Genomic DNA, 21,186 nt, shown 5'->3' with positions numbered 1-21,186 from the left:
TTTGTTTTTAACAAACCTAATTCAGTTTTCAAAGGTCAACATATCACGTCTTCTAAATTTTTCGGTGGTTTAGTTCAGTTTTCATTTTTTTATTGTCATCCAAGGAATTATTACTAATAAAGTTCTTGAGCCCTAAAGAAGTTACTTCTGGCTTTTATAATCAACTGCTAAGATATCAGGAAAGTCATTGTACATGGGAAGTTCCTCACCTACAAAAAAGTATTGTGGGAATGGAAAAACAAATATATATATATATATGAATTGTGTTCTCTCGTGCAAGTGATTTTTGATTTTGATAGACCAAATCCAACTTCAGTGATAATTCTACAGCATATGATGTTAGCCGTACAGCAGGTAGTATGCATTTGATAATATCTTGACTAGTGCAGCATTGGTGCATTTTTAATTCTGAATTATAATGCATGTTAAATACTTTATCATTGTGAGTTAGATATCTAACTTAATTTGAACTAGTGTGAGTAGGATGTGGGTATGAGTGTGGGGAAGGGTATGTGGAAAAAGGTTATTGAAAATGATTGTCATATGTTAATCATTGCAGTTAATAAGATTCATCATCTTATGGGGTATCCATTGCGATACTTCTGGATTAGTGATAATATCAGAATCTTTAGCAATACAGTACTCTGTAAGTAGACAAGATTAGAGAAACAGATGTATGCAAGCACTCAATCTGTTATAAGAAATTTGAATTTTACAGCCTTGACATTTGCTTGTAGCTAAACATATGAAAGATGTTATTAATACTTACAGCAGTTTACAAACTGATTGACTAAAAATTATGGTATTAAAAAGTAGGGTTTGAGTCAAAGAACAATTATTTAATCTGATTGGATTATTAGTACACTGTCAGCTCTATTAATTTAATTTTAATAATAGAAACTAGTACATTCTGAAATCCACTATAATTCCTGTAGTTGCAATGCAGTATAGAATCACATACATTAATTTTCCCTTCTTGTAAGTCTATATATGTTGTTGTTGTTGTTTTCTGTCTGAAGACTGATTTGATGCAGCTCTCCATACTACACCATCCTGTGCATGCTTTTTTATCTCCAAATAACTACTGCAATCTACATCCTTTCAAATCTGTTTACTGTGTTCATCTCTTGTTCTCTCTCTACAATCTCCCTCCCCCCCCCCCCCTCCCTACTTACCTCCAGTACTAAATTGGTGATCCCTTGATGTCTCAGAATGTGTCCTATTAACTAATCCTTTCTTTTAGTCAAGTTGTGGCATAAATTTCTTTTCTCCTCTCATTAGTTACATGATCTACCCATCTAATCTTCAGCATTTTTCTGTAGCACCATATTACAAAGGTTTCTGTTCTCTTCATGCCTAAGCTGTTTATGAGCTCTGTTTCATTTCCATATATGGTTATGGTGCAGACAAATACCTTCAGAAAAGACTTCCGAACATCTAAATGTGTATCTGATATTAACAAAGTTCTCTTCTTTAGCAATGCTTCTCTCGCTATTGCCAGTCACATTTTATATCCTGTCTAGTTTGGCCATCATTAATTATCTTATTGCCCATATAGCAAAACTTGTTTCCTACTTATAGTGTCTCATTTTGTAATCTAATTCCAGACTACATTCCATTACTCTTGTTTTGCTTTTGTTGGTGTTATTCTTCCTCCTTTCAAGACACTGTCCATTCTGTTCAACTTCTCTTCCAAGTCCTTTGCTGTCATTGATAAACCCTAAAAGTTTTTATTTCTTCTTCCTGAACTTTAATTCCATCTTTGTTAGTTACTTTCATGTTCCATGGATCATTTTGCACAATAAATTATAATGCTGTGGAATTAATTTTACATTCACATTGCAAATTAATTTGTAAATTTGGCTACATGCTGAACATTTGTAATTTTTTAAAAATAAATATACAGATGTGAGTTAATAATTCCTATCCCACACATTTTAAACATAACAGAAATAGCAATTCTTCTGCGGAGTAGGAGGAGTTGTCAAGGAGAAACTTTTTCAGTTTTATTTTTAAATTTCTTTGGCGTTGCTTATACATTTTATATCACTGGGTAATTGATCAAAAATTTTAGCTACTGCATTATGCAACGTTTTCTGTGCTAAAGTCAACTTTAATATGAAGTAATCAGTGTCATTTTTCCTTCTGGTATTGTGGTTATGTACATCATTGTTTCTTTTGAACGGCAGTGAATTATTTACAACAAACTTCATGAGGGAATTATTATGCTGTGAAGCAGTAGTCAGAATACGTAACTCCTTAAACAGATGTCTACAAGATGATCGTGGGTGAGCACCTCATGTTATTATTAGAGCATGTTTTGTTTCTTAAATATTTATTTCTCCAAAACTTTGTTCCATAGGACATCAGTGAATGAAAAGATCCAAAATATGTCAACTCACTGATTTCTCTCTCCCAAAGATTCACTATGATTTTAAGTGCAAAAGTGAAGTAAGTTTTTTTGTGTTTCAAATTTTTCTTTGGTGTCCTTTACTGCTTGCTCAGTGTACAGATTGAATAACATTGGGGATAGGCTACAACCCTGTCTGTCTCCTCTCAACCACTGCTTCGCTTCCATGCCCCTTGACTCACATAACTGCGGTGTGGTTACTGTGCAAGTCGTAAATAACCTTTTGTCCCCTGTATTTTACCCTGACTGCCTACAAAATTTCAAAGCCTTCATTCCAGTCAGCATTGTCAAATACCATGTTTAAACCTACAAATGCTATAAATGTAAGTTGGCCTTTATCTTCGAAGGGAAATTGTAAGGTCAGTATTGCTTCGAGTGTTCTTGTATTTTTCAGGAATCCAAACTGATCTTCCCGTGAGGTCACCTCCTACCAGTTGTTCCATTCTTCTGTAAAGAATCCACGTTAGGAATTTTTGACTGTGACTAATGAAACTGATAGATTGGTAATATTCACAAATGTAAATCCTTGTAAAGATATTAAAATTCTGACCTTTTGTGACTGCTTGCTTTCAAAATTATTTTCCTTTCCCTGTAATCAACATTGCTGTTGCACACTAATGACTTGGAGGTAGTTGCTTCAAATCCTTTTGATGGAAATTTTCTTCATCAGCATTTCACCAACAAATGTATAATCAGACTGTGGAAGTGAATTAGCTTAAATTGTGAATTTGTCAAAGATTTCCAATGAAATGAGAGTATGTGATATTTTTCTTCCCCTGGTTGAATAGAATAAACTAAGTGCCACCATGAGGTTTCATTCTTTTGCTTCTCTCACATCATCATCATCATCAGCATCATCATCATCATCATCATTATTACAAGCAACAGAAGCAGTCACCACTAACACGTGATGTTATACTGTACAAAACTACTGTCACCTGTCAATATCTACAGCATTTACACCAAAGACACAAATCATGTTTTGGCACAGAAACATGTCTAAAGGGTGACAAATAAAGAAATCCTTATAAATGTAGGCAGCTGAATGCATAGAGAGCATCTCAGCCACCAACACTATGTAACTGCATCTTTAACAGCTGCATCTGAAGAAGAAATGTAGAAGGATGTGTAAATATAGTTGAGACATGAAAATTGCAAGCTGGCAATCATATTTTCTGGAAAGAATAGTGTGCTGAAATTATGAAAGATACTGAATCATTATTTAAGCGATACTCAACATTTTTAAGAATGACTACAGTTCACATAACTATTGAAAAATCTTGATTTCAGTTGATGCCACTTTGCTTCTTCACCCAACAGTCCTAGAAGCTTTGGTTATTATTTTATTCTTAAATAAATATTGAAAGAATTTTTACTTGGCAGATGGCACTATAGATAATAATATAAAAAGGCACTAAATATCAGATTCAGAAATTGCTTCATTAGCCAAATCAAGGGAATAGGACAGCTGCATCGTGAAGTAGAAAAGTTGTCAAGGTCAATTTGGCCCAGTAAGAAGAGCAGTTATTGTTTTATGATTGTTGAATCCATTAGTTTTGTTGTAATACAATGACATTTTATGATTTTTACCTCCACTACTAAAGAAACCTGTGGTAGTTTTAGTATAAAAATATCTTTGTTGCATACAGTGTTGCATGGACCATGTTAATTTTAATACTTTATGAAGTTGATTATATTTGTGTAAAATAACCTGCTCAGGAACTGTTACAATTATATTTGTATTCTACACATTCATTTCCTTGTTGGTTCCTCGTGACAGCTAAGAGGAAAGAAGCAGTGATACATTAATATAGAATGATTTAAAGATTTTGTGCTGATTCTGCTGCTACCTATAGTTACAGCAGACTTGATAGCTGTTCATAATTGTTATGTAGCTCTATGAATGCAACTGAGAAAATGAGTTGAAATTATAGATGAAATATGATGTTAATTTCATCTTGGTGTAACATTATCATATAGAAATTAAAAGCTTATTTTGTATTGATTTGTCTGATGTTCTTGTTTGCTCTTCAGGATTTGTTACAAATTGTATCATTTATTTTCACATTGAGCTGTAAAATCTTATATGAATTATATAATTATAGAAGTAGCTTCAGTCTTACATTACTACATTGTAGGTAGATGATGATGGGTAGCTGACTTTTCTGAAATACTTGTATGACAACAATCATCTTCAAAGTGAAACCAGAGTAAAATTTTGTACTGTTCACCAAAAGGTCCTAGGTGGATACTGACAAAAGAAAAGAAGGAAAAAGCTAGTTGTTGTTACCTTAGGTCTTTTGCTGAGAAAAAGAGGTGAGAAATGGGTTGAAGGAAGTGGGGTGATGCAGTGTTAATTTCCCTAAATCAAATTAGTTAAATATTAGGATTGATTATTTGACAAAGTTAGAGCCAGTTTTCTATATGATTGTATGCTCTGTCTAACAACAACATTGTTAATGGGATGTCAGACTCTAATCTTCCTACCTTTTCAGCAAAGTAGTGTAAACATCACACAAGATCCCAGGTCATGGGAGACATAGCAGGAGAGAAAGTGAGGAAAATAAACATTGAAATACTAGAACACCAGAAATATGGGAATCACTGAATAGAGGGAAATGATTGGTGTACCAAACTATTACTGTATAATGACATATGTGTATAAGAGAAATTTCAGACAGATTTCTTCTCAGTTGCACCATAAAAGAATGAGGAAAGCTCTCACTCGCCAACAGTCCTTGTACGTGGCATCTTGACACATCGTGATGGTGTTACTAGTGCTATATTTCACTATGAGAAATTCTGATATGATTGGGTTACATACATGCTGATATTCCTGCCAGAAACAATATATTTTCCAACAAATTATTAATTCTTCTTACAATTTAAACACAGCTTCAGTTTTCAGTATAAGTAATAATTTATTTTATACAAAATTTATATAAAAAATTAAATTTCTGGGAGGTTAATGTGGTGAAATTTTGTAGTGTTCAGTCATAGAACATGAGATTCATGTTGTGTTGCTGAAGGTAGAATGTAATTCACTTTCTCAAATTTTTTTTTTAATTAAGAGATATTTATTGCCTCTTTCTAATGCCGGTATAGAACATCTGTACATGTCTTGAAAACCTTCTGACTTTTCACTTTTTAGGGAACATTTCATCAAATGGTACTTTCAGAAATACTCCTCTTGAAATATTCAGGAATATACGACTGAGGGCAGTTTCTAGGGTAGGCTTTAATTCAGCAAAAATTTCCTTCCAGTTTTCATTTAGGAATTTATTCATGTTCTCGTCTGCAAAAAAGAAAAGGCAGAGTATGATTACATTTATAATTGTATTGTACTGTATGGCATAGTATAATATACTAGTCAAAGACATCTGAAGTGTCTTGCACATGTATATATTATAGTTTCCTATTGACTTCGTATTTTCTCATCTAGAAAAGTGTGTTCTCTCTGTGATTTCCTTTCAATGGAATCCATAGAGGAAAACACTATTTTGTTTGAAAGCTGGAAATTACAGATATTACCAACCCGTGTAGAAAATATAATGCAAGTATGAATTAAAGAAATCTTAACTCAATTATGGCTATAAACAGTTGTAAAGAGTATGTTTATTAATTCCCATTGCTAATTTTGAACTTTTCATCACTTATTCTCAGGCAACACATACAGAAGATGAGTGAGAAATGTCTCAAATGTAATGGTCTGAAAAAACAAATATTTCTCAAAATTGATTGTACATACTGTCATTAAAAATATCTGCAATAATTAAGCTGGTGTTTGTAACATTAATTAAGCTAAAAAGTACTGTGCTAAGTCACAGTAACTGTCAGTATTATTTAATTATACCATGTAAATTGCTTAGATTATATTTCTTATAGTTTGTATAGGAGTACAGTGAGAAGTGTCTGAATTAACTCAGTGGGATACAATAATTTTTTTGTACCAAAATGTTGAAAGCTTCATCTGAATAGTTTATTCATAGGAAGAAGAAATAATGGTGCTTTTAAAATACCTCTGTGAAAGGAAACAGAATTTGTTACTGATTAGATAGTGGAATTATATTAATGGAATTGGAAGAAAGGCAGAATTTATAGAGGGGTGTGGAATAAAAAGGGAAGAGGAAACTGACTTCCGTAAAAGTGCAGAAATTTCACATTAGTTGTCAGGAATGTCCTTTGTGAGAATGTTATCAGACAAGGATAAGGATGAAGCAAATAGATGAAAAAATGTTTAATCTGTCATACAGATTTCACAAAGGGGAGAACGCTTACAGACATGGAATGAATTAAGAAAATAAATAAAAACATTGCTTTTTGCAGAATTTAAGTGTAACTAAGTTGAAACAGTATCACATGAGCTGATACTTAACACACTAACAGTCATCATTGTACTGATAAAATGATCATAAAGGCTAATAATTTGTGTGTCACATTTTGTTTCTGTGTTAATTATGAAATTTGCTTGTGGGCTGGTGTCAAGGTGAATCACTTACTTCCAGTCTTTTGGAGCTATTGAGAATGAAAGCATTTCAGTTTGTAAGTAGCATGAAACCAGATAATCACATGACATTTGGAGTCTGACTTAAACTTTGTGATGGCATGACAATCAACAAGTTAAGAAGTACTGCTCTTATGTTTCTGACTAAAGCAATTTAATTACAATAACTTCAAATATACAAGTATAAGAATGTTACATGTATTATAATATCTCGGCACAGTGAAAGTTGTTACTTCTTTTAAAATCCTCCTTTGTGAAGATAGAGAGAATAGTTGTCTTTCGATACAATTTTTTTGTTCATTTTATTGAGATATGCCCAGATAGCCCAGCAAGTGGCTGTGTTCAGGTTTGATGATCCCAAGGTTTTTGGAACTGGTAGTTGATTAACCATGCCAGTCCTCATTTTCTATGCAGCGTGGTTACAGTTAAACTTTCTCTACTTCAGAGAGCCCCCACAGGACTACAAAACTTCATGGAAACATTCATAAAGACGGGCAGAAGAGAAATAACAACTAAACCTTTGCCAGAAGCACATTTTAGTTTCCACTGTGTGCCACGTGTATGTTACAGCTTACAAAAGTTGCTCAGTGTGATGACCATTTGCATCCAGGGCAGCCTGGAACCACACTAGAGATTGTTCGTAGCACTTTTCAAATGGTGGACCATGGGATTTACAGCTGTCATCCACTGCTTGAGAATCACACATTACGCGCAGCATTCTCAGCCACAACAACAGTAACTTTAACAATTTTTGGTGAAGTTGGTTACATCAGCATATTCGAGGAGTAATTACCAAATTGACAGTTAGCCATTTAAGTCGAACTTTAGAATGAGACCCATGTTGACTGACTGCAAATGTAACGCACACTGATTCTTGTTTCAACCCTATGTCGCCATACATTTACCAATGCCTAACAGTGAGTGGTGGCACTAACACTACTAACAATGCAAATGCTGCAGTGCACATTCTGAACATAATTTCTAGAAAGTTTGGTACTCATATTGTAAATAGTTTTCTCTCTTGACTGGCTCAACAGTGAAACTTCAGGTGTAACCACCCTGTACTTCCATGACATGGGGCCCAGTGTGTCAGCTAGCCTGGATGTAGGTTTTAGGCAGTTTTCCACATCCAACGAGGTAAATACCAGATTGGTTTCCATGTCCAACCTCAGTTCCATGATTTGCAAACACTTTGAAAAACATTATCACATTTGCCCATGTGATAAACACTAGATGCAGACAGAAGGGGTACACTGAGTTGGCAGTAGCTTTAAAATGCCTTTGGGAGTGGCAACCTCAATGTAATAGTAGTCTTTGTAATAGTACGGTTGGTTCTGTGCATGCTTGAAGATGTACTTAACTAGTGTTGACCCAGTACTAGTGTTGACCTGGCCTTGGCTTGATAAAAGGTCCCAGAATGGATAAATGGATTTATTGAGAATGTTACACCTGATCAGAACAGGTATTGTCAGTGTGTTTTACAGTTAGGAGATAAAAGCAATGTTTTCTTTAAAATTTAATGAATAGGTATACTCCTTTTTCTTATCAGTTTTCTGTTATTATCTACATTAATTTGATTATTGAGTGTAAGCCAATCCTCGCTGTAATCATAACATTCCTCAAGCCACATGTTTCCTCCTCATCTCCATGAGTAATGTCAAATGGTAGGCAAATGTTCTGTACGTGCCACGGAGGAATTTATGGAAATAAATTAGCTGATATGGTGCCCATGGGTGTGCACTTCCCAAACATCCCACAATCTTTCATTTAAGGTATATGTATTCATGGAAGGATGGATGGCTGAAAATGAGGAGATAAAATTTTTGATGAATGAAAGTCAGCATTTTACTGTGACATTGCCACTCACATAGAATGAAATGGTCATAAACCACCTCCAAATTGTATACGTCAATGGAAGGTGCGCTATGAGTATGTAAATGAATGGCATATGAATTTCTGTACATTCATCAAGTTAACTGCTGGCTTACCAGTCTTGTGTACAAACTGTGAGGATGAAATCACAAATTTAGCTAACGTGTGTCACGCATACAGTTTATAATCAGTGCACTGAAAACAGTCTCCATGTAGGAAAACATGAGCTGAGTACAATACAAAGTCTGTGAAGTATCGCATCTCTTGCCTATAGGTGGACAAAAGTTAGATACAAGAAGAAAATCATGCAAGAAGAAAATTATAGTCACTGATAGTGCAACGAATGATATCAAACTACATGGGAAGAAAAAGGACACTGAAAACAAAGTACGACAGCCATTTTCTACCTCAGAAAAATAACAGATCCACTGTGAGTCAGGTCACTGATGGTGAACCAATATTGAGAATTTCCTACAATGCATTATGAGCTCGTACGAACAAGAAAGACAAAGGGAACTGTTGTTGTGCAGCAGGAAAGTGCTAATAGGAAAAAAAATGAGTAAGTATCAACCAGCAATAACAGGTAATGAAACCAGGCACAACATTTCCCACAGCAACTTCTATGAATCATGTGTAATAACAGCTTCAATGTGCAAAGACATTCATGTGTTCTTAGCAGGCTCTAATAAAGTAGCATGAAATGAAACAAAAGACCTAGTGATCTCTCTCAAAAGAAGACTGTACGAGTTGAGAAGCTTAAATGTAATCATCATCTCTGTTCCACATTGTCATGAATTACCAGATTGGTCATGTGTAAATAGAGGTGCAAATTGCAAATGGAGATATACTTTTAAATCTCCTGCATATATTTTGTATAACTTTTGTCGATATAAGTAGGACAGGGAGAAGATTCCACATTGCTACATCTCAACAGATGAGGATAGGTCATAGTAATAACATGGATTTTAGATTAATACACAGTTGAATTTTAGAAATAGTAAATTGAATGTACAATGTCATGCTGCAGATGCTATTCCTATGAGACAAAAATTATTAATTCTTGGGAGAAGTAATCATGAAATGCCATGTCAGTGAAGCAATACACCTGCAGCACAAGGGTTATGGTGTTTTTTGTGACAAGTAAACATTCCACAAGGCCATACTAGACCATGCCAGTGTATGGCACATTACTCGTATATGCCTCGGACAGAAATATTCACATGAGAGTGATCTACCATTTTTGCATTATAATATACAAGACTTACAAAACAAAACAGATTTTTTTGAATAATTTATCACAGGACTGGCTCAGTTTTAATAGTTTTTACAAAGCACCAGAAATCAATAGGTAACATTTATTTTTTTCAAATTAGAAGTATATAACCTAGCAGTGTCTTAATTGTAGAGCATATAATAAAGGTGGCATGTAGAGCATGTAATAAAGATGGCAGTTTTGCTGTTTAATCAATGAAAATGAAGCTCATAACCAACACAAAAGTGCTGTAGTTGAACAGATTTTGTGCTGACAAATTTACCCTGTCCCTGTGTGTGTGTGTGTGTGTGTGTGTGTGTGTGTGTGTGTGTGTAAATTTGAGTAAATTATTGTGAAGTCATAGAAGTGTAAATCTTCAGATATTTGAAGATCTGAACATTAAACTTTACCAGATCGTCAGGAAAGCAAACATTTTATAGGTGTATCCTATCTTAAGGGGCCAAAGATCTGCTCGGACTAGGACCCACTAGAACAGTAAATTAGTAGTGAATTAGGTATAAACCTCTATTATTTTTGTATGCCCCTTTTTGTAAACAGAGAGCAGCGTGATCTCTGCTCATTGTTGCTTTCTTTTCTAGGGATTGTTCTCTGCATCTAGAACATTGTCACACCATTTGTTTAGTCAGAATCACAGTGTCAGAGCAAGTAGTACTATCATCTGGTGTGCAAGTTATTATTATAAAGTTTCTCACAGCAGAAGGTGTAAACCCATCTGATATTTTGAAAAGCAGCACAGTTTGGGGACAACCATCTCAAAAAGAGTCAAGCGTACACCAGACACAAAAAGTTTGTGAGGACGAGAAAATGGTTGAGAATGTATCTCATCGACATCACCTGAAGACCTGTAGACTGAGGAGAATATTAGCATTGTTAGACAGTTTATTGAAGACGATTGTCAAATATCAGTTGCTGAAATTGCTAATGATGTTGGGACAAGCTATGGTAGCGCTCAGGAAATCATCACTGGCAATCTTGGATTTTGGAAGGTGCTCAGAAGGTAGGCACAGAGCACAAATTTTACTGTCTTGAATGTGTGCAGACTTCTATTCACACATTACCAAACTGAAGGGGAAACTTTTTGCAACAGACTTTGAAATGCAATGAAACGTGGGTGCATCACTACAGTCGGGAATCGACAAAGAGCAGCATGGACTGGTACAAAAAGGATGAATCTGCACGCATCAAAACCAGAAGCTGTCTTTCCACAGAGAACGTTCTTGCACCAGTCTTTTTGATTTTATGTGTCTTGTTATCATTGTTTTTCTTCAAAAATATTGTACTGTGACTGATGCATACTGTTACCAACTTTTCAAACAAACAAAGTATACTATCATCAGAAAAGGCACACATTTCCAGTCCAGGATGTGGTCAGGCTTTGTGACAACTCTCGACCCCATACAACTGCCTGAACTCGACAAAAAATTCAGGAGCTATTCTGGATGACACGAACATTCTTCCTACAGTCCAGACTTATTGCCCTGAAATTTTCATTTGTTTGGACCACTAAAGGAAGCAATCAGAGAAAACAGATTCACCAATGACATTGCCATCGACATGTCCATGTGCAACTGGCTGCTGTCACAGCCACGTTTATTTAGTGAAAACAGGACCAAGAAACTGGCTGTTTGCTGGTATGTAGAAAAGTCAGTTTATTTGTATGAATTTTTCCGAAGTGTAAATGAAATTATAAAAAAATTCTAACTTATATTTGATTCACTCTCATAGTAGTACAGTAACTCATGTTATAACAAAAATGATCCATTCTCAGATCATTTGAGTCAGTGCATGCTAAAATACGTAATTCAGACGTAGAAAAATGAATAAGCACAAGGGAATACTATCTGCAAACTACATGTTAAGACATTCTTCAAGTCAGGAATATTGGAAATCAGTAGCTACTACCATCGGGGCCGAAAATAAATGGAAAAAATTCTTAGAACTGTTTGGACTCTTTAAATAGTAACATCCCACTAAAACGGTAATATTTTTTATAAAACCACATTTAAAATCAAAGCCTGTACCATTATATGTTAAAATAAAAAAAATATGAAAGGAAAAATGGAAAACATGTATAGCCTGCACAGATTGATGAACTCTTTGAGTAAGATAAAGAACCCTAAAAGTGGTACAAATACCAGTTTCACAAAGATGTCAGGAGATTAAAGGCACAAAGAATCACAACAGGTAGGAACCTCAGATAATATTTCAAAGTCTTGTTGGACAGCTGTAAATAAGAACTGCAATATACCACCTGCAGTATGCAGTGGAGACATTCTGTAGCTTATTGATAGTTTTTTTTTAAAGGGGGGGTGGGGGGCAGGATTGGATAAAATTACCCTATTTCTGTTGAAGAAATTTAAACTTATGATAGTCTTAAGCAGTTTCCTTAAAGGTGTCCCTCAGGGCTTCATTTTAGGCCAATTTCTGTTCATATGCTATGTAAATGATTTCCCAGATTTTATAGATAATAAGCTTCTGATTACTACGTATGCCGATGACACATCTGGTATCTGTTGTGCAGGCAGTAACCTTTGAACTGAATTGAATTGAATTTTGAATTATTCAAAACTTTATTAAAAAGACAAGTTCACTTTGGAAGAGACAATTTAAAAGTTAATGTAGAAAAACAAATAATATTCACCTTGAACTGAGTGGTCCAGACAGAGAAAATATTGTGAATCATGAGATTCTGCCAAAAACTTTTTCAGAATCTAAGTTTTTGGCTGCATACATGTGGGGAGCAAAAAACTGATGATGGTCGAAGTAGAGAGGATATAAAATGTAACTGGCAATGGCAAGGAAAGTGTTTCTGAAAAAGAGAATTTTGTTAACATGGAGTATAGATTTAAGTGTCAGGAAGTCGTTTCTGAAAGTATTTGCATGGAGTGTAGCCATGTGTGGAAGTGAAACATGGACGATAAATAGTTTGGACAAGAAGAGAATAGAAGCTTTCGAAATGTGGTGCTACAGAAGAATGCTGAAGATTAGATGGGTAGATCACATAACTAATGAGGTTCTGAATAGGATTGGGGAGAAGTTTGTGGCACAACTTGACTAGAAGAAGGGATCGGTTGGTAGGACATGCTCTGAGGCATCAAGGGATCACCAGTTTAGTATTGGAAGGCAGTGTGGAGGGTAAAAATCATAGAGGGAGACCAAGAGATGAATACACTAAACAGATTCAGAAGGATGTAGGTTGCAGTAGGTACGGGGAGATGAAGAAGCTTGCACAGGATAGAGTAGCATGGAGAGCTGCATCAAACCAGTCTCAGGACTGAAGACCACAACAACAACATAATAGATGATTGACATTTATGGAAGCAACAAGTTGGCCTTGTCTCTCCAGTCTGTATGCAGTACAGAGATTACCACTGTTCCCTAGGGAATGTGTATTTTGGACGAGTATATCCCTTTTTGTCTTATGAAACAGTACTGTGGAGTGGGACATGCCATGCTAATACGAAAAATGTTTCCATGCTGTAGAAGACAGATTTGAGGTTCATAATGAAAGTGAAACAAGGAAGATTTTTCTAAAAGCGTATTTACCAGTTTCAATATTCTCTTAGTTTTTGCCATGTATCTGCTAGAAACCATTGTGCTAGTGAAAGAAGAGATGAAGTTCACAATTAGCAAAACATAATGCTGTAATTCATATTTTATTGACTATGCACATGCAAGTAAAATTACATGTTAGAGGCACAAAATAAATATGAAATGTGTTTTCTATTAAGACAGTTGTAATAAGAACTAAAAATCCATAAATAGATAAATATGATGTTTAATGTCCTGCATAAATTGGGAGGGAGGGAATTCTATTTTGTTTTAGGTCAACTGTCTCAGCAGTTGGTATGGTAAGTGATATCAGCCACAATTTTCTGATGTATTATTTTTACTTTCATAGACTTAATTTTATTATTTTATGTTAGAGTTTAAATGTAAGGATGATTGTGTGTATGGTAGTGATCAAGTAAGATTTGAAATATATTTTTATGTTATCATTGTATGAGTTTACACATTTTAATGGCATTTGTCTCTAATTCTCAGTAAAGTTGCTGCTAATCTTGCCGTTGACTGTATTTATCAAATGGCTCTCCTCCAACACAACAATGAAAATTACTTTTTTGTGTGTTACGAAATGCTCTACATCCTCACTGTGGGTCTATGAAAAAAAAAAAAAATCACTTGATCTAATCTAATTGGAATGGGTTCCCTTCATAAAAACAGATTTAGGAAAATGTGAGAAATGCATAGCACATACCGGTATAAGATTTTTAGTGATGTTTAATACATAGAATCAACAGCTTCTCATATCTTTCTTGTTAATGAAATATTCTAAATTGTTTGCTGATGTTGATTATTACATTTCATTTTAATAAAAGAAGGGGATCATTTAAAAAATTCTATTTTTTTTTCTTTTTTGTGGAAAAAATGAAATTTTGAAAGTGAGTAAGAATGGGACAAGTACATATTAAAATCTACCCAAGAATGAGTATGAGAAATTGGCTCCTCATTAATATATCATCAAAGAAGAACTCCTGCAGCAAAAATGAAAAAAGATACCAGCATCTCAGAGTGTTGTTATTTTTGTATACAGGGTGGTCCATTGATAGTGACCAGGCTAAATATCTCACGAAATAAGTATCAAACGAAAAAACTACAAAGAACGAAACTCGTCTAGCTTGAAGGGGGAAACCAGATGGTGCTATGGTTGGCCCGCTAGATGGCGCTGCCATAGGTAAAACGGATATCAACTGCGTTTTTTAAAATGGGAACCCCCATTTTTTATTACATATTTGTGTAGTACATAAAGAAATATGAATGTTTTAGTTGGACCACTTTTTTCGCTTTGTGATAGATGGCGCTGTAATAGTCACAAACGTATAAGTACATAGTATCATGTAACATTCCGCCAGTGTGGACGGTATTTGCTTCGTGATACATTACCTGTGTTAAAATGGACCATTTACCAACTGCGGAAAAAGTTGATATCTTGTTGATGTATGGCTATTGTGATCAAAATGCCCATCGGGCATGTGCTATTTATGCCGCTCGGTATCCTAGTTGACATCATCTAAGTGTCCGGACCGTTTGCAGGATAGTTACATTCTTTATGGAAACAGGAAGTGTACAGCCACATGTGAAACGTCAGCCACGATCTGCAACGAATGATGATGCCCAAGTAGGTGTTTTAGCTGCTGTCGCGGCTAATCCGCACATTAGTAGCAGACAAATTGTGTGAGAATCAGGAATCTCAAAAATATCAGTTTTGAGAATGCTACATCAATATCGATTGCACCTGTATCATATTTCTATGCACCAGGAATTGCATGGTGACGACTTTGAATGTCATGTACATTGTTGCCACTGGGCACAACAGAAACTACGGGATGGTGACAGATTTTTTTTGCACGCGTTCTATTTAGCAACGAAGCGTCATTCACCAACAGCGGTAACGTAAACCGGCATAATATGCACCATTGGGCAACGGAAAATCCACTATGGCTGTGACAAGTGGAACATCAGCGACCTTGGCGGGTTAATGTATGGTGCGGCATTATGGGAGGAAGGATAATTGGCCCCCATTTTATCGATGGCAATCTAAATGGTGCAATGTATGCTGATTTCCTATGTAATATCCTACTGATGTTACTACAAGATGTTTCACTGCGTGACGGAATGGCGATATACTTCCAACATGATGGATGTCTGGCACATAGCTCATGTGCGGTTGATTCATGACAGATGGATTGGTCGTAGGAGCACCATACATACCATGGCCCGTGTGTTCACGGGATCTGACGTCCCCGGATTTATTTCTGTGGGGAAAGTTGAAGGATATTTGCTATCGTGATCCACCGACAACGCCAGACAACATGCATCATCGCATTGTCAATGCATGTGCGAACATTACGGAAGGCGAACTACTTGCTGTTGAGAGGAATGTCGTTACACGTATTGCCAAATACATTGAGGTTGACGGACATCATTTTGATCATTTATTGGATTTATGTGGTATTTACAGGTAGTCACGCTGTAACAGCATGCATTCTCAGAAATGATAAGTTCACAAAGGTACATGTATCACATTGAAACAACCGAAATAAAATGTTTAAACGTACCTATGTTCTGTATTTTAATTTAAAAAACCTACCTGTTACCAACTGTTCGTCTAAAATTGTGAGCCATATGTTTGTGACTATTACAGCACCATCTATCACAAAGCGAAATAAGTGGTCCCACTAAAACATTCATATTTCTTTACGTACTACACGAATATGTAGTAAAAAATGGGGGTTCCTATTTAAGAAAACACAGTTGATATCCGTTTGACCTACGGCAGCGCCACCTAGCGGGCCAACCATAGCGCCATCTGGTTTCCCCCTTCAAGCTGGGCAAGTTTCGTTCTTTGTAGTTTTTTCATGTGATGCTTATTTCATGAGATATTTGGCCTGGCCATGATCAATGGACCACCCTGTATAAACTCATTTGCAGCTTGTCATATGAATCAAAACTTAACTGTGTTCTGTCTGCAAAGATGTTATGACAGTTATGCAACTTAGCCTGAGAAATTGTATGGGAGGTGAATTTGAAATAGTAATAGCACTTTATATAAAAAAGTAAGCTGTGAGAATGCATTCAGTTTCTTCATATATTCTTGTAAGGTATTAATGGTCTATTTATGCAGGAGGGTGTATTTTGAAAAATTCTGTAATAACCAATGTTGTGTGTGTGTGTGTGTGTGTGTGTGTGTGTGTGTGTGTGTGTGTGTGTGTGTGTTTTATTAATTCTGCAGTCATAACGATCTACCAATATAAATATCCTGGATGAACTTATAAGGGAGTGTAATTTTACTGGTTAAAAGCCATAATGTATCTTGAATAAAAACCATCATTTCTTAAGTAATTCATTGTTACTGAATCCGAAAAATGCCTTTTTCTTGATTACCCTCTGCAAGGCACCTAACAGCAGTTTGCAGAGTATTTATGTTGATTGCTATTCTACAAATACCTGGGTATAACACTTTGTACTAATACGAAATGGAACGATCACTAGGGCTAAGTCGTGGGTGAAGCAGGCACTAGGTTTCGGTTTACTGATAGAATGCTGGGAAAATGCAATTGGTCTACAAAGGAGTTTTGCTTGGAGATCACTCATGTGACCCATTCTGGAATATTGTTAAAGTATGTGGGTCCCATACTAAATAGGACTGACAGGGGATATTGAACGTAAATAGAGGACAGTGCAAATGGTCACAAATGGTCACATGGTTTGACCCATGGGAGAGTGTCACAGACATAATGAAGAAACTGAACTGGCAGACTCTTGAAGATAGATGTCAACTATCCAGAGAAAGCCTACTTACTAAGTTTCAAGAACAAGCTTTAAATGATTCTAGAAATATACTACAGCCTCTTACTTATGACTCATATGGGGATCACGAGAACAAGGGTAGATTAATTACAACAGACAGAGAGACATTTGAACAATCGTTCTTTCCTTGCTCAATATGGGAATGGAATGGGAAGAAACCCCAATAATTGGTACAGTGGGACGTACCATTTGCCTTGCATTTCAAAGTAGTTTGCAGAGTATAGATTTAGATGTAGACCTAGTTAATGATTTGGAGGAACAGTGTTTTAATTTCACTATTCCCTTGCTGAAGCATACACCATTTAGGCATAAAATGAGGCAGCAGTAAGCTAATCTTGCAGCATTGCTGTCTGATATCATCTTTTAGTATTGTTTCAGCTAACACATTGATAAGTTGTGCTGTCATATGTCAAAGTGAACAACAGTAATATAAAATAAACAGTGAACTAGGTGAGAAAAAAATTATGATTCATACAAGAAAATGACACAGATTCCAAGCCAACACTGCCATCCAACAATGAGGCAATTCTCTACAAGGTAATTAGTGACTGAATATGAGATCTAATGCAACTGCACTGTCTAATGCTTTGAATGGGTCATTACTGTGGGGTAACGTATACACAGTAATGGAGAGATGTAATGAAAGTTTATTTTGCTACTGTTTACTTGAAAAGTGATTTAGCTCAAATAATGTAAGTTTAATGTAAGTTTATTTTATCGCTGTGTAATTAAACTAAGATTTTGCTCATACATCTTTACCCAGGTAGTATAAAGACAGCTGTTCTTTTCATGTGTACAGGGTAAGCCATGTACCCACTTGAGGGCTAAAGGTTCCTGATTGTGAGCAAATTTCCTATGGTTGACTGTACTAAGGTTGACACACTTTTCTCAAAACTATTTGTTCAAATCAGACCAAATTTGAAACATGCGTAAGTGTCATATTTCTTCAGATTGTGTTACTTACATGATGGCAATATTGTTAACACAGAAGAAATTCCAAAAAAGGAGTGTGACCTAAAAAACTGGCATTTAAGAAATAATATCTAAATATTGGTGAATCTTTTATTTGATTGCCATAATTGTAGTACATTTTAATGAAAATAATGTCATTAATTTCTGTACTAGTTTCATTGACATAGATATGTTAGTTTAAGAAAAAATTGTATCTGAAGCTAAAAATTTCATATTATCGGGAAAATTTATTTAAAGTTTGTGATATAATCTTTCCAACCTACATCCGAAGTTAAAACTCTCAGGTTCAAAGCCGTCATCATTGCAATTTTCTGTACTCTCCAGCTTGTGTTTGGAGGCCCTGTTTTCAATTCTGGCTCCTTTTGTCATTTGTAGGGCAGTTTTCTCAGCCCCTCACACCCACAGCTGAGACCAAGTGACCATGGTAGCCTGGGGAGATGCAAAAATTCATCCCTGTGTTCACAAAACCAGTCTTGGACGATGAGAGCTGTGTGAGCAGGGGTCCTGTCATACTGGAATACAACGTCGCATTTGTGGAACAAACATTGTACCGTGGGATGGAACTGATCAGCCAAAATGGTCACATAACTCTTAGCAGTAGCTAATGTGACCTAGCAGAGTAACCATGGGACCTATCCAGTACCACAATATATGGCTGCCCAAATCATCACTGAACACGTGCCACATTTCACTTGTGGAATGTAAACTGGGCCAGAAATTGGAAATGGTATGAAACAAGACTCATCTGTCCAAATTATTTTCTTCTATTGATTAACAGTCCAGATTATATGGCTTTGGCACCATGTTTTCCCATTATAGACATTTGTGTCACTGATATATGATTTTAGAATTTCAGTTTAACCTGCTATTCCCAGGTTATGAAACTCTCTTCATGGTGTTTTGGTGTTCACAGGGTTCACAAGTACAGCATTCAGTACTGCAGCAACTTTCATACTTATCGTCCCCACATTTTTCATCGCAATCCTCTCCAGTGACCATCTGTCACAATCGTTGAACACACTTTTGTTAGCATTATGACCTGGCAAGTGATTTTTTTCTGCCTCCTGTGTATGTGATATAATTCTTTGATACAGTGCCTCTTGAATCACCAAACACTTTGGCTACCTTAATTACAGAAGCATCCACCATATGAACATAAACTATTTGCCCACATTTGAATGCACTGAGCTCTGACATAGTGCATTCACAACAATGCAGGACACTTTTCTGACTAGGAGTGATACTTAAACATATTGAGGACACTGCACAGTTGCCGTTCATTTACAAATACAACAACTTGATCTGCGTACTTGGATAGCATCTGCATATATATTCAAGCATGCATTTCTCATGGCGTTTTTATATTTTTGTCGAACCCCTTAACCTACTAGGCATTTTGATCAGATGGGTTATGACTCAGTTTATTACTCGGCTGTAGTTAAAGAATTAGATGCAGCTTCAAATTGTGTTAATGTCACATGGAGAATAGCAACAATGACTTGTATCAAAGTTATTTTAACATGAAAAACAACATAATATTCATAATTATTGAAGTTCACACTTTCGGGACTTGACACAAGTGAATGAGTATCCCACTGATCATAATAAGTAGCACTATGCTGTAGTTTATGATGACGCAAAATGGTAAAGGTGTTCTTGACTCTGTATTAAGATAAAAAGTATGAATTAGGGTATGAATATGGAACTGAGTATCAGTGGTGAGTAATTACGTGAATTACTGTGATCATGATTGACTAAACTCAGAACAGGTTCTTACCTATAGTTTTTCCTGCATTCAGAAGGTTCTCAAAATTCATCTCCATATGTGCTGGTTCCATAGTGTATATGAATTCAGTTTCATTTCTGTAAATTTTTCCTCCTTTCTCTGCTGGAACAGCTTTATGGATGAGATGGGATTTCAAATCCGCTGCAAAAGAAGTTGGTGCACTTGACTTAAAATTTACAGTAAGCAAAAAATAGAAGTGTAATTGTAAGTATGCATTTCATGAATTAAATATGCTTATTATTTTAATTGGTATCATTTTTATGAATTAGAACTGTAAAATAACTGCATTTGAAGTCTAATTTTAAACTGCCTGTAAAAGCATTAGAAATTATGTAGATGTAGTGTAATGGGATACATGATAGTGCTTCAGTTCTGAAAAAAGGATGTTGTTTCAATTAGAAAAAAACTATGCATGCTTCACTGCAACTGTATTTAATCATAATAATTTGTGTATGTTTGTCCATGTACAATCTGCTGTTTATACATTGTGACTCACAAAAACGATTGGACCAAAAGTACTATTGATACTGTCTTTATTTCAGTACAGAATTCTAAAATTAAATGTATTTTATCTGAACTAGGTAACATAATGGGCAGTGTGTGGACAGTAATACTGTGTTAGTGTTCATATGGTAGTGAAAGGTAGTTCACTACTGTGTAGGATCATGCTAATGAAAGTTATTTGCTTTTACTGTGATAACTCACTCATTATAATTTTTGATTTTCCTTTGCCTTTCACAGGGAGCAGCAGAACTTTTCCATCAGCTTCATAGTCAGCCTCTATTGTGAGTTTTGGTGTAATAGTATCACCTTCAAGATTATATCTTGATGGATCAGAGCTGAAATACAAATAAGTTCCATGTTACTTATGATATTATTTTCAATTAATTTCAACCGCATATTATTATAAACTGTACATGTCAAATCGTTGAGTTTTTCATTCTGATATAGTATGAACCCCTGACACAGTGATCATATGTATACATGTAAATGATATT

General features: G+C 35.5%; 1 protein-coding gene across 1 annotated transcript in view; it reads right to left on the bottom strand.

Annotated features, from left to right (window-relative positions):
* Positions 1-5,306: 5,306 nt before the first annotated feature.
* The window catches only part of LOC126457441 (protein takeout-like), a 61,908-nt gene continuing 46,028 nt past the window's right edge, over positions 5,307-21,186 (bottom strand). The window contains exons 4-6 of the mRNA XM_050093723.1: positions 20,894-21,027; positions 20,180-20,329; positions 5,307-5,705 (exon numbers count right to left, since the gene is read on the bottom strand). Of these exons, the coding sequence (XP_049949680.1) occupies positions 5,551-5,705; positions 20,180-20,329; positions 20,894-21,027 (439 nt within the window). The 3' untranslated portion in view covers positions 5,307-5,550. The remainder of the gene's footprint in view (positions 5,706-20,179; positions 20,330-20,893; positions 21,028-21,186) is intronic.

This window comes from Schistocerca serialis, chromosome 2 (assembly GCF_023864345.2).
Source record: "Schistocerca serialis cubense isolate TAMUIC-IGC-003099 chromosome 2, iqSchSeri2.2, whole genome shotgun sequence".
Classification (NCBI taxonomy): domain Eukaryota; kingdom Metazoa; phylum Arthropoda; class Insecta; order Orthoptera; family Acrididae; genus Schistocerca; species Schistocerca serialis.
The sequence above is the reverse complement of the archived record's forward strand: the minus strand, read 5'-3'. Positions and strand labels throughout refer to the sequence as shown.